Source organism: Scardinius erythrophthalmus, assembly GCF_964197995.2.
Source record: "Scardinius erythrophthalmus genome assembly, chromosome: 20".
NCBI classification, from domain to species: Eukaryota; Metazoa; Chordata; class Actinopteri; order Cypriniformes; family Leuciscidae; genus Scardinius; species Scardinius erythrophthalmus.
Window position 1 is genome coordinate 27,984,886 of NC_138240.1, and position 14,152 is coordinate 27,999,037.

At 37.4% G+C, this 14,152-nt stretch overlaps 3 protein-coding genes across 7 annotated transcripts in view; 2 read left to right on the plus strand and 1 right to left on the minus strand.

The window, feature by feature from the left end:
* Positions 1–1,847, plus strand: part of ogdha (oxoglutarate dehydrogenase a) — an 81,474-nt gene extending 79,627 nt beyond the window's left edge. For all 5 annotated transcript variants that reach the window (XM_081349451.1, XM_081349447.1, XM_081349449.1 and 2 more), the window contains 3 exons: positions 157–320; positions 434–588; positions 675–1,847. In XM_081349451.1, coding sequence (XP_081205577.1) covers positions 157–320; positions 434–588; positions 675–795 — 440 coding nt within the window. In that variant the 3' untranslated portion in view covers positions 796–1,847. The remainder of the gene's footprint in view (positions 1–156; positions 321–433; positions 589–674) is intronic.
* Positions 1,848–3,486: 1,639 nt separating this feature from the next.
* Positions 3,487–6,289, plus strand: ppiaa (peptidylprolyl isomerase Aa (cyclophilin A)). Its single transcript, XM_081349480.1, has 5 exons — positions 3,487–3,844; positions 5,352–5,382; positions 5,476–5,564; positions 5,639–5,811; positions 5,914–6,289. The coding sequence occupies exons 1-5, from the start codon at positions 3,776–3,778 to the stop codon at positions 6,044–6,046; spliced, it is 495 nt and encodes a 164-aa protein (XP_081205606.1). The 5' UTR covers positions 3,487–3,775; the 3' UTR covers positions 6,047–6,289.
* Positions 6,290–6,427: 138 nt separating this feature from the next.
* Positions 6,428–14,152, minus strand: part of LOC308680980 (dickkopf-related protein 4) — a 40,508-nt gene continuing 32,783 nt past the window's right edge. The window contains exons 3-6 of the mRNA XM_081349481.1: positions 11,515–11,573; positions 11,198–11,308; positions 10,928–11,012; positions 6,428–8,179 (exon numbers count right to left, since the gene is read on the minus strand). Coding sequence (XP_081205607.1) covers positions 7,938–8,179; positions 10,928–11,012; positions 11,198–11,308; positions 11,515–11,532 — 456 coding nt within the window. The 5' untranslated portion in view covers positions 11,533–11,573 and the 3' untranslated portion in view covers positions 6,428–7,937. The remainder of the gene's footprint in view (positions 8,180–10,927; positions 11,013–11,197; positions 11,309–11,514; positions 11,574–14,152) is intronic.

Below are 14,152 nucleotides of genomic sequence, written 5' to 3' on the forward strand. Positions count from 1 at the left end.
ATAGTGGAGAAAATAGAGCATCTCAGATATAACAGTGATACAGAGGGTTCAGAAGAGGGCCATTTAATTGACAATAAAGGTTGTTGGAGTGTCTGTAATAAATGTGAATCTCTCCTGTTATCATGCTAATAAAGGTCAATATGCATGTCTCTTCAGGCACTCATTTCCAGCGTGTGATCCCAGATGATGGACTCCCAGCTCAAAACCCCTCAGAGGTGAAGCGCGTTGTCTTCTGTACAGGGAAAATCTATTACGAGCTCACACGTGAACGGAAATTACGCAACATGGAGAACTCTGTGGCTATCACTCGCATTGAGCAGGTACCATCATCTTCAGTAGACAATCAACAATGCTTGATTGCCTGCGTTCTTTCAGTAAAAGCCTATATTTATAGTAAAACGGTGGTCTGATTCACGCTTTTGCTCCTCCCCAGCTCTCTCCTTTCCCGTTTGACCTGGTGAAGGCTGAGACTGAGAAATATCCCAGTGCTGACCTGGTCTGGTGTCAAGAGGAGCATAAGAACCAGGGATACTATGACTACGTCAAGCCCCGCATGCGCACTACCATCGAACGTGCCAAGCCTGTCTGGTAAACTCTCGTCTTCTCATATGGAGCTGTGACACTCCAGTTGCTCTATATTCTCACAAATCCTCACTGTGTCTTTCTGTGCACAGGTATGCTGGTCGTGAGCCTGCCGCTGCCCCAGCCACTGGCAACAAGAACACCCATCTTCTGGAGCTGAAGCGTTTCCTCGACACTGCCTTTAACCTGGACGCCTTCAAAGACCACATCTAAATCTGTCCTTCAATCAACAAAGAATACAAAAACTCACAAATAACCCCATTCATCCTGGCAACCAAATACACTACACAAATCTATTTTAATCGTCCCATGACTAATAGTAATAGTTTCTCCTGTGTTAAGTATCAGGTATCTGAAATTTTCAGTTCATGTTCATTTTAAGTCTTTGTCACCATTGTTGCCCAGTTCAACAACACCAAAATATAATAAACCACAGAAAACACAAATTCTCTTGCTTGAGCAAATACATAAACAGCACAAATTTTAATGGACCTAATGTATTTTCAACCAAAGCACTGTTCCAATCCTATTAAGAACTTATACTAATCGGCATCTTTTGTCTCCAAACTCACTTTTTCCTAAGCTTTCATGTAGGGTTGTCATGATTTCTGTATGCTTCTCTCATCCCAACTCTCAACTGCTCTATGGCTTTAATTTGTATGTTTGTGTTTTCTTTTTATTATTTTGTTAGAATAAGGGAGAATTTTGGCACATACATTTGCCGTGTTTCATTAGTGGTAAAGATTGTAAAGTAAGTGGAAAAAAGGACACTTTATTTAGACTTTTGCACTGTTTTCTGGTAAGAAGAAAAAAACAGTTTGTTCTCTAAAAGTGGATGTTGCAGTTGTATGATTGTATTTATGTAAAAATGACTTTGTATTCAGGGGAGGAAAGGCTCGATGTCAAAATCAGGACTGTGGAAAATTCTTTGCGGCACCTTTACATGTACAGTATGCGCCTCTGTTCTCATCCAGTATCATCTATAGATTGCATTGTATACTCTGCACACTTGGCTAATCATTGATGCAGCCTGGTGCAGATAAAAATCCCTTCATAACCATCCTAGCCATCTGATAACTTGTGCCATACAGCCCTGCAAAGCAAGACAGAATTACACATTTGTGGTCATTCTTTTAAATAAAAACCAATGACATCTTTTAGGGTTTTTTGAAGAGAAAGCAAATTATTTTATTTATTTTGTTTGAGGAATCAGGTTGTTCTTGTAACGGTTTAGCTTCATACAATAAACTCATAATCTTCTCAAATATCTGAAGTTGATCATTTAATCCTAGTTATGAAAAACTGGATTGTGTGTTATGACCAATGGCATGAAATTTGTATGAGGATGACACAACCTATGCTAATATAATCTAGATCAGTGGTTCTCAACCAGGGGCAATGACCCACTAGGGGGCCTCAGCCTTTTAATATTGTGTTGAATTTAGTCAAAAAGCCTGAAGAAGGCTGCTCTAGATCCATGGTTTCACCAAACAAGATGTATTGTTTTTATATATTAATATTAACTAAAATCAATGACAAATATATATATATAGAGAGAGAGAGAGTTTAGCTCCAAACCTAACTAAACGCATGCATCCTGATCTAACTAATTCAGTTATTTGAAAACTACAGATATTCTTGTTGGAGCAGGGTTGGAACTAAACACTGCAGGGCTGACGTTTTAACCCTTGTGTTATGTTGGGATTCTGTGTACTCCCCTTATGGTTTGGGTCAAATTGACCGTAATTGGATTCAATACAATTCCTCAAAAATCACACTACGAAAAACAACAAAGATTCAGGTACAAACTGTAAACTTTTAATATCAACATTTGTCAAATATTCCAAAAAATATATATCTGAAGATATGATTTAATTAAAATGTTTTTAACCATTTTTTAAAACTGTTTTGTTTTGAAAAAATTTGAATATACATTAAATGTATATATATTTGAATATACTTTTTTTTTTTTTTTTTTTTTTTTTCCTTAGAACATAATAACTGAACAATTAATCAATTAATCTGAGCTCATTTTCCTTGCTGTCTATGTCGAAGTCTCAAGATATTTCAGATATCTTGAATATATAAATGAGAGCTTATTTTACTATCTGTGTCTGTCAAAGATTTTCATTTGTAATTTGCAATTTATTCTGAACAACACCATGATTTAGCTTTTTCAAGTGTGTTTGATTTGGGTTAGAGCACTTTTAGATACACTTACACTTTAGAACTGGAGTTGATGCCCTGACATACATAAAATAAATGTTTTTATTTTGTGTCTGTACAGTTGCTTTTGCTGCCTATGATGGTCAAATTGACCTGCGAACATCACAAACGTAATAGTAATTTTGTTTGTATATGTCAACAAAAAAAAAACACCAGCATGTTGAAACTTTGCATGCATGTTCATGATGATAAATGCGAAAAAGTCACACAAAAAAAAAAAGAAAAAAAAAGGTTTTAATATTATTTCAGGTAGCTGGAAAAAATAAATGATAGGTAATTTTTACCATCTGTGGCTGACAAAATATTTTTCTGTATTAAAATAAGTATGGAAAACCTCATTTTTTAGCTTTATAAGGTAGTAAAAAAATAAAATAAAGTATAACCAAGAAATGTTATCATTTTGGGTCCGTACAGTTGCCTTAGAGCGTTAAAATATGCGGGTCAAATTGACCCGCGAACATCACGAACGTAATAGTAATTTTGTTTGTATATATCAAAAAACACCAGCATGTTGAAACTTTGCATGCATGTTCATGATGATAAATGAGAAAAGGTCACAAAATATCAAGAAAAAAAACATAGGTTAACCAGTATTTCCAACAACTAGAAAATCTAAACGGGTCAAATTGACCCGCAACATAACACAAGGGTTAAAGTATCACCAAGCCAAAATTGGTCGCATTTCATGTTAACAGCAGCAATACACGCCTTCATGCCGCATGCACAAATGCCCCAAAGCGCATGCCGATTGTAAATTCTCAATAAAGATATTTCATTGGTTCCTATTTGTGTCTTTCAAAGCATCGACACGCTCTGATTGGACAGATGCAGCTTCGTGACGTCCCTCTCCTGTAATTATATAGCTTAGCGGCCTTCATGCGGTCTTTCCTCCGTTCCAAGGCAGCCAGTGACACACGGTTAGCGCGCTTCAGCCCAGCATCATCTAAGCGCAAAATATTCTAAAGCCATGGCAAGGCCTAGAGTTTTCTTCGATATCACCGCCAACGGCAACCCAGTTGGAAGAGTGGTTATGGAGGTAAAGTTCCTCGCAAAAATTTCACCTTAGCCGTATTGCAAGAAATAACACCCTGGCATTTTTCCTGCAAGTCGTGCTAACGCCTTTCTTGAGCGGATCTCATCGATAGCAGCATGCGCTAGGCTACCGAATGAAATGTGCACTTAAACCCTACTGTGTTGCATAACTTTAATATCCTTGTACGTTACCGTTTAAGCGTTTTTCATTTCTGCTAAACAAATCTCATGATTCAGTTATGCTTAACCTGTTTGTGCAATTACCTGGCAAACCAATGTAGAACCATTAACCTAACGATGTTACACTCCCGGCCAAAACTGCTTGCTGATTGTATTTATATTTTAAGGCCATGTTAAAATTTGCGGCACTGTGCAGCTACAGCAGTGATGTTGGGAATCTGCCAGCATGGTAGGGTTTTAATGTTAGACTCCATCAGTAGTCGGACTTTAAATTGTTCACTTCCATAGTGACACATAGAGGTATTTATTTGCATAAAACTCATGTTGTTGTTATATCGCTTTGCAAGTGAAGCTGCAAAACTAAGCACGCGCCGCACTAGGCCGCTTTAACCCCACTTGGTGCTGGTGGTACTGCACGCTTATATTCTTGACAAAGGTTACAGACAGAATAACCTATTTCTCATACGAAGAGTATAACATAATGAGCAGAAACTGTGCGGTTCCAGCGATTGCTTTGGGGGAACTGCAGAAATATGTAAAGCATTGAATGAATGGGCCGCTGTTCTTTTGTTTAACCCGGATTTCCTGAAGGCGACTTTATTTTGCTCAGTCCAAACTTCAGGTTTACGCCCCAGGGAAACTCAAACAATTGCGACAAATTTTATTTATCTTATATAATTTTTTGTGTGTTATTTATTAAAAGTTTCAAATCCCCTGTCCGCGGGACTCGCATCCTGCAATCTCAGGAAAGATGTTCTGGAAAGTTCGCCGTCTGTGAGGGGGGGATGGGAGGGGACGGAGATTTCGATACACTAGCCGCAAGTCTCCTTTAATATTAGTTAAACTCAAAAGTACAACTGCATGAAGGAAAAAACGCTGGTAATTAAAGTTAAATTGGATGAGGGGGATTTAAAGAACGCAGTGTTTCACACTCCATTCCTTGCGTTAATAAAAGTGTTTTCTGAGCGGCCATTTTAGTTCTAGTCTAGTAAAACTATGTCACAGACGCGCGTGGTTAGTATTTCTTATGAGCACTCTAAGATGTACTGTAACCTCAATTTATTGGAGCAAAACGATGTATAATGTGCTGCTCTGCCTTTAATGCTTTAAATTGAACAAACTTTAGATAATTTTGTCTTCCGCATTGGTGCGGTTTTACTGGAGGTGTTTGTCGGGCTGCAGTGCGGTCACGTGAAGATGGTCCACACGTGCTTGTTTCTAGTTTGTTGCATTTACTGCATGACGTAGTCACGCACTTGAACACATTGCAGCTGCAGTCATTTTAAATGTAACTTTTGATGTTTAATGTTTTTTTTGTTTTTTTTTTACAGCTGAGAGCTGATGTCGTCCCCAAAACTGCAGGTATTTATATACATTTATTACTTTTTACTGTTTTTTTTTTTTTGTTTTTTTTTTGTTGTTTTTTTTTCTCATCACCTGTCTGTCATTTTGCAGAGAACTTCAGGCAGTTGTGCACAGGTCAGCCTGGCTTTGGCTACAAAGGATCCACCTTCCATCGTGTCATTCCTGATTTTATGTGCCAGGTATGAAAGATTGGGTTCTGTGATCTTAGTTGGTTTTTGACGTTCGGTTCTAATCTTGAGACATTTGAATACAGGCAGGTGACTTCACAAACCACAATGGAACTGGTGGCAAGTCCATTTATGGCAACAAGTTTGAGGATGAGAACTTTACCCTGAAACACACTGGCGCTGGCTGCCTGTCCATGGCCAATGCTGGCCCCAACACCAACGGTTCCCAGTTCTTCATCTGCACAGCTCTTACTTCATGGTGAGCAAAAGAGTTGTGAATTACCATGCATTAAATCACTCCTGGATCCATGCTGTGGAGTGTCCTGTCCTGACCTTTTCCCTCACTGTTTCTTTCCGCTAGGCTGGACGGCAAGCACGTTGTCTTCGGACAGGTTGTGGAGGGCCTGGAAGTCATCAAGAAAGTGGAGAGCTATGGTTCTAGCGGTGGAAAGACCAGTGCCAAAATTGTCATCGCTAACTGTGGCCAGCTGTAAACGCCTCTACCACTAACATTCACCCAAACCCTAGTCTAGTCCCCCTCAGTGCCCTTTCTTAAATCACGCCGCTAACCGCAACATTCCTATCCAAGTTCTACAAACCCACCCACTCCCCCGCCCACACCACCACATCCTTCAGTCCATCTTTGTCTCAGTTGCCTTTTGTTTTCATTTGCAGATTAAGTCCTGTAGGCCTTTAATTTGTATCAAAGTCTGAAAATAAATGGGAACAATGTTAAACGTGCATCTTTTTTTTTTGCTTGAGACTTAATTGTGTGTATTGTTGCTTCAGATTAATATGCAAGCCACCTTTAGTGAGCTCTTTGATTTTGATCTGGCTTTTTAATTAACTTTTCTGATCCAGTGCATAAATCTAGTAATTGGTGAAGAAATTTAGTTAGGCGTTCAGCTCTTTAGCTGAATCTGGTCACCGCAGTTGAGTTAACAGACTTTTTCCCCAGGGAACTTAACCCTTAACAGGGTATATTCACCCCTTTAAAGCCACACAATGGCATTGTTTTAAGAACAATGTTGTGTATATGTATAAAAAGAGCTAAATGTAAATTACTTTAATGGTCCAATCAATTTCCAATGGAAGAAATATTGTCATTTGCTAATTGCTGTGTGGGGAGAGATTGTCCCACTGGTGCACATGCCACCAGTGGAGAGATGTTGGTAGGAGTTAATGTTTTTGAGTCAAAAACACAAAGGAACTTTTTTTTAAATGTGTATTTTTTTTTTTTAAAAATCACTTGTAAATGCTGCAATAGGCCATAAAAATAGTCTTTTGATTTCATGATGACTTTATAAGAAATAAAGGCTCAGGTTACATCCATAAAGATATGAATAACAATGCTGAATGAAACATTTAATAAGTAATGATGATGGCTGGCAGATGTGAAATCTTAGCTGTGTGAACATCCAATGCCAAATTAAAGTGACCACATTGAATATGTAACAATCACCAGAGCTTGCTTGGCCATATCAAGGCAAATGCATGTTTGTCTTTGTTCACATACATAGATTTTTAGTAAGATGGATTCCAAATGATATTAAGGACCTTCAAAATGTTTTGACTTCATCTGCTTATTCAAATAGTAAAGGTCTAAGGACTACTGCATTGTTGAATGATGTTTAAGTACAGTAGGAATTGATTAAAAATCAGTATAAGCGGGTTAGATTTGTACATCTCTCAATAAACCTGCTTATGGAGGCCATTCAACAATCTACAATCTGTCTCCCTTATGTTTAATTCAGTTCATCAGCTCATTCGGTGAGAGCTCCATGACCTGTTATGAGCTGCTCTGTATTCTCTAGTATTGTATACTCTCAATATTCAAGAAAGTAATGGTGTCAGGTCCAAATCACCTCAACCCCGGTAACAAAAATATAGTTGTAATTGCTGTAAAAATGCTTTTATGCCACCTCTGAACAATAATAAACAGTGTGTAAAGAAGACATCTAAATGCCACTTCAGTGTAAATTTAGCAAAAGACACAGGAGAGGTGCAGTACTGATAGACTTCCAGAAGGAGTGTTTGGAAACGCCAGAGACGAAGACAAGGCTCAGCAAACTTATTCACCCGACAGAGGGCGCTCGAGGCTCGATTCAAACTTTTGTACAGATTTAAAGGTGCAGGAAAAGAAAACCAAAGCCATTGTGAACTGTGCACTTCAGAATGTTTGCATTATTCTCTAAAGCAAATGAATTATAGCAGTAACTCTAGTAATTTGACCTCGCAATGATTACTTCAAAAATACTTTGAACATATCCCCGTGTCCGTTATGGATCTCGCTAAATTCTCATTCAGAACACGTAATATTTAAAAAGTTCAGAAAAGTAATATGTCACACTCCGTTCCATAGATGTCTGTGAAGAACCAGTCCCTTTAGGACCTCTGATCGGGATGGCACACTCCCTGTCCGCGAGGGCCGTCGGGTTGCGCGCGGCAGGACAGGTTCTTCTCGCAGTCGCAGCGGTCCAGTCTCCGGCGGAATTTGGCGCGTCCCCGCAGCAGGCAGACCTCGCCCAGAGCGGGCACGCGCTGACACCTCCTGCCAGTCAAATACAAGGCGCAGCACAGACCCTCCTCACAGTCGCGCGAGCGCACGCACGGGGACATCTCGGGCACTGCAGGCAAAATCATTTATATATAATTAGGGGCAGTAAGGAAACTAAATGAACCACAGCGTCAAACCAAGAAGATTTGAAGCTTTTCTATTTATTTTTTTAATGCTTTGTTTGAACAACAAAACAATACAACATAGGTTACATTTTAGAGCCAGGGGAACATGGAAGTGAAATAAAGATAGAAAATGCTCAGGACAGTGTAATTAATGAATGCAATTTCTACAAATATCCTGACTGTAAGATCCCAGTAGGATTTTTTTTCTTATTGAAATCTAACTTCCCTCCATCTCGTGAACTCGGATGTGCGTCATTGCTTATGTTGCACGAATGCCTACTACTGGCGGAACTCGTGCATAAGGTTTAAATGAAACACTAAGCCCTCGATCACTTGGAATTCACTATGGAGCTGGTTTATTATTTAACCCCCTTTTTTACTTATGAATTTGTTTTATGCACCATTCTATATAAGTTGTTGGAGAAAATATATAAAATCCTATGAGCTGTTGGAGAAAAATAACCTAGACAGCAACATAGAGTTGGCCAAGATCTGGCCCACATCTGCTATACATGGATTCCACACGGCCCAGTTGTGGGCCGGATCTGGGCCGACACTATGTTGCTGTCTGGGAAAATTACACAAATGAAAAAAAATCAATAGTATAAACTTTGACTGTGAATAGCTACAAGTATTATGCGATTAAATCTTAACATAATTAATATATTATGCACTATTATGCGATTAATTCTCAAAATTATACATATATCATACACTTCAGTTGCTCGATCTGCTGTGACGTCACAATCAAGTTGATATTGTGGGATATAGAGCTGCTTGAAGTGTACATTGGAGTAGATTCGCTCCCTCTGTCAAAATCGAGGGGACGAGGGTCTGTCCATATAACCTTCCCACATCCACTTCATGAAGTGTAATGGTAACGCACATCAAAATGGTGACAGGTGTTCCCTTGAGGGTAAGTGCTTAGGGAAGTTTGCAAGCGCGTGTCTAAAAGTGGAATGGAACGCAGCCTCAGTCTTCATTAGTTTACTTGAAATTTTTTAGCATCTGAAATGTGCTACGATTTATATTCCAAAGTGACATACTATAGCCTAATGCAACGTGACATATATAACGTCAAATAAGCCAAATAGACACTTAAAAGTAGACACTTCGATATATCTATATCTTTCATGTCTGTGCGAGATATTTTTCTCTGCTATTTTACTTATGTGCTTCAGGAAGAAGTTCATGGAGACCGAAACAGCAAGCATATTTGGTTTCTTTATTTTAAGAAAGTACAACGTTTTGCTGTCATTTTGAAGATACACAGATAAAAATAGACCCTTTACTATTTTGAATGATGCATTACTCTTATCTGAAAGAGTATTTTAAGTTGTTTCCACTGATATGATCCGAGCTATCGCTCCGGCGCCTCATGCCCACACACACAACATATCAGTTCTTTCCACATTGCTAACATGACTTGACATTGCAGCCTCTTATGGGACAACTAAACATTGAAAAGTTGTTTGTTACTCAATTTAATTTGCCTGTACAATATGTAGGCGGTGTCGCTCAGCTTGAGCATGTTGTGGTGTTATTTCAAACACATTTTGTGCGTATGTGACGGATGCTATTTTGAGTGGAGATTGGGACACAAGAAAAGTACAAATCCTTCTTTACATGATAAATAATAGTTTAGCAACCAAATATTACACCGTGACTAACGACTCATTCATTGAAGCGATCATGCCGAATGAGGGATATGCGAGCAGTTTAAGTTTCTCTTTAAATGTTTGTTATAGTCTTGGCTTTTAAAATTGGCCTAAATGTTGTTTGTAATGAATGGCACTATAATTTATTTTTATTTTGTATATATTTTTCTTTTTTTCTGTTTTGAATAGGGATTTCAGCAATTGTTGTGCGTGTTTGTACTGTCTTTAAAATAGTGTGATATTGACCATCATCCCCCCTGCCCTCTGAGATATCAAAAAATATACCCTCGGCCATCAAAAAAATCAAAATTGGGTGATCAATATTCTTTCTTCCCACATATTATTTTGGATTTTTTGGTAACACTTTACAATAAAGTTCATTAGTTAACATTAGTTAATGTATTAACTAACATGAACTAACCATGAGCAATACATTTGTTACTGTATTTGTTAATTTTTGTTAACATTAGTTAATAAAAATACAGCTGTTCATTGTTTGTTAGTGTTAGTTCACAGTGCATTAACTAATGTTAACAAAATTCTAATAAAGTATTAGTAAATGTTGATATTAACATTAACAAAGATTAATAAAGGCTGTATAAGTGCAATTCATTATTAGTTCATGCTAATTAATAACTAATGTTAACTAATGAACCTTTTTGTAAAGTGTTACCAAATTTAGGCTAAATGTTAAACTTAATATGAAAATTGACAGCCATTGCATTGTCCTAGTTTATCAATGCACTCTTCGGAACTGTTCATTTTGAGTTAACAGTTTAATAATTTGTCTTTTTAACCTCAGTTGTGCTGTACATATATAACTTTACTGTAGATATATCATGTTGTTGTTGACACAGCAATGTTCACCCGTGAAGAGTTTTTACAGAAATATTATGTCTGTCCTGAACTTGCAAGAATGGGGAAAATATCTAATAGTAATCAATACCAGACCAAAAGTATAATCAAAAAACATGACTTTAAGTTATAAAAAAAGAAAAGAAAAAAAAGCAAGAATAAATGATTCTCTCTCCTCACCTTTTTGACTTCCTCGCCCATCCAACTGAATCTTTGTCTTGGCAGCATTTTGCTGTTTTTTCTTGGAGCCTTTGCATTCAGGTGCCTTGTGACAGACAATCATTTTAATCAGCCTTTAATTTCTGAAAGAATGTCCATTTAATGAACTTGAATATGCTGACAGAAAATTGTGATTGTGAGTTTGATATCAATGATATTAAGCTATCCAATGAGGCACGGTCAGACATAACTTCAATATAGTGCTGAATCAAATTTGCAAGAATATCTTACTTTTGAAGCGGTGCATTCTTGTGAACCTTCTCTGATTCCTTGGAGACCTGAGGTTCTTCTAACAGAATTATGGGAATTTGCAACTGTGTCACTCCGTAAATGCAATATTGACTGGAAGAGATTGTTGAGCTCATGTCAAACAGACTTTAACAAAAGCAATTAAAAGTTTTGAAAGTGCAAACAAGTAATGACAATAAGCGATCTTCTTTTATGACACTAATAGCTTTGTGTGTTCATTAGTTGTATGATATTGTTCCAACATAAACATACGAAGGCACACAAAAACATTTTAAGGGTTTAAGAATGTATATTCTTACCTCTTGAGAGTTTGTCATTTCTCTGGAGGAGTGTATAATGTTGGAATCCAGGCACTGTACTGCAGAAATAAAAGACAGCCAAAACATAGCAATAATTGTCAGCATTGTTGAATCAAAACTGTCCTGACCACAATGAGCCTGTGTGCAAGAGCAAGACCTTGAGCTCTAGTGTGGAAGAGCAACTTCTCCCGTGTTTTAATGGACCTACGGCAATTACCCAAATTAAACGTTGAGGGAAAAAAAGAAGAGAAGAAAGAAAGGGTCTTTCATTAGTGGTTACTTTCTGAGTGTTCTAATGTTTATAGTCTCAGCTCATGTAGGAAGTGTGTAGTGCATTGCAGTGGCAATTAAGGCAAATTATGGCCCGTACGCATAACAAACATGAAAGCTTGGATGTACCTTTCATGGCACGTGAATCCACATAGACCCTTTACACATGTAACACCTTTGAAACTTGTTATGATGAAAAATTTGACATCCTCTAAATGACAGCCATCATGTAACCGCATCAGTAGACTCGGATGTAAGTTGCTTCCTGCAACGGAACAGATGATTATCTACACCTTGAATGCTGGCTTAGGGGGGGGGGGGGGACTCAAAATCCATGTTTCTCACCGGACTAGGAGGTAGATGATAATAACAGTGCCGATCTGTGCCGGTCTAGTCACTAAATAAAAATGTCTTGTTCAGCTAAAACATTTATGTCATGTCAACTACAGATTTATGTTCAACAAATTATCAATTAGTAACAAGTTGCTTTAATTTGTCATTACCTAATTACATGACTCACCTATGTGTTTAACTATAAATCATCTTTCTCTCTGTCTGTCTATCTGTGTATGTCTTTCTGTCTGTCTGGTGACTTGAAACAAAAACAAAAACAACTATGACCAAATTTATTAAATACACTAAATAGAACTAAACATTATTCATTCCGAATTACATATATGTACTTATACAAATATGTCCTCATAATGGTTTAACCAAAGGACATTTTTTCTGTAGTTCAATCAACATTTAAAATACAATTTGTCTGAATTTGTTGGATTTTTGTTTTACATTGTATGTCTATCTGTCACGGAACGCTCGACAACGCCTCCTCCTGGTTTCACTAGATCCCTCTCTTCTGCGTATTAGGACTGCATTTCCCATTATCCACCTGTGCTCATTATCTCCTGATTAGTCTCCTTATCATTGCATTATTATCACCTGTGTACCCTCAGCTCCCCTTTATCTGGACTGCTCTGCTCATTGTTCATTTGTGAAGTCTTGTTTTACCCAAACTCTGTCTAGCTTAATTCTCGTGTTTGCTCTTGTGATTTTGACTTGGACTCTGATCTCGTTTTTGAACCTAAGCTGCCAGCCCCTGACCTATGCCTGTTTGAGTTATACGATTCTTGGATTGCCCTTACCTGTGTGCTGTTTTGAGTTATTTCTGCTGGCAAGTGCTCTTGAGTTCTATGACTGTTTATCTCTGCTGGCTTATACTGCAGATGGATCCGACCGCCTCAGCCTCTTCGTCACACTATCTTTTTTTTATGTTATTTTTTTACTTTTCCAAGAAGCGTCACCTATATTCCTACACTATTACTATTACCCTTTCGGTATATTAAATGATTCCTGTCAAAACTGGTTGTATGTTATGGGGACCAAATGTCCCCACAAGGATAATACCAGTCATTTTTGACCTTGTGGTGTGGGGACATCTTTTAGTTTTTTTGTCACCATGAGTAAAACAGCTTAACATTTGAAAATGTAACAATGCTGAATGTTTTCTGTGAAGGTTGTGTTTAGGGGTAGGATTAGGATAGAATATACAGTTTGTACAGTATAAAAGCCATTATCTTAATGCAATGTCCCCATAAAACATGGAAACCCAACATGTGTGTGTGCATGTGCACTTGTGTGTTTGTGTATTTGTGCTGAACATAGGGCAGGTGATGGAAGATCACCCACCAGTCTTCAAACCCTCAGGCTGATTTATAAAAGCCAGCCACGTTCAGACAGAGCAGAAGCAGACTCCAAGCCCTTTAGCATAAGCACATTCTTCAAGCTCATATTCATCTCAGTGTTATTTTAGTATCATAAATATACTATTATAGTTTTTGTTAATATTTTTGAATTATTTATTTTTATATTTTCTGTTATTTTTAATTTTAGTTAAAGTTGTATTCATTTAGTTGTGTGTTTTTGTCATATTAGTTGTATTTAATTATTTTTTTAAACATGCATGTATAGTTTTCATTACGTTTTAGTTTTTAGTTTATTTAGTTTGAGTTATTTTAGTACTTCAGCTTAAACTAAATGAAAATGAGAAATGCAACAATAGCTGAAAAAATGATTTTTATTTTTATTTTTTTAAATGTATGGTTTTAGTTCTATTAATAAACCTGATTATGTGTGTGTGATCTTGTTTTAACTTACATTGAGAGGACCAAATGTCCCCTCAAAGATACTACAACATAGAAATTGTTTGATGCTGTTGGTCCGGCCCTGCAAGGAAAACAGCTTATAAAACATAGTAATGGTTTTTGAAAATGTAAAAATGCAGAATGATTTTCTTTGTGATGGGTAGGTTTAGGGGTAGAATTAGGGAATATACTGTTTGTACAGTATACAAATAATTATGTCTGTGGAA

What these genes read in the sequence shown, in the direction of transcription:
- ppiaa (XM_081349480.1), top strand. Translation starts at nt 3,776, where the DNA reads ATGGCAAGGCCTAGAGTTTTCTTCGATATCACCGCCAACGGCAACCCA. An exon ending in TGTCGTCCCCAAAACTGCAG is followed by an intron (nt 5,383 to 5,475) that starts GTATTTATATAC and finishes GTCATTTTGCAG; the next exon opens with AGAACTTCAGGCAGTTGTGC. An exon ending in TGCACAGCTCTTACTTCATG is followed by an intron (nt 5,812 to 5,913) that starts GTGAGCAAAAGA and finishes TCTTTCCGCTAG; the next exon opens with GCTGGACGGCAAGCACGTTG.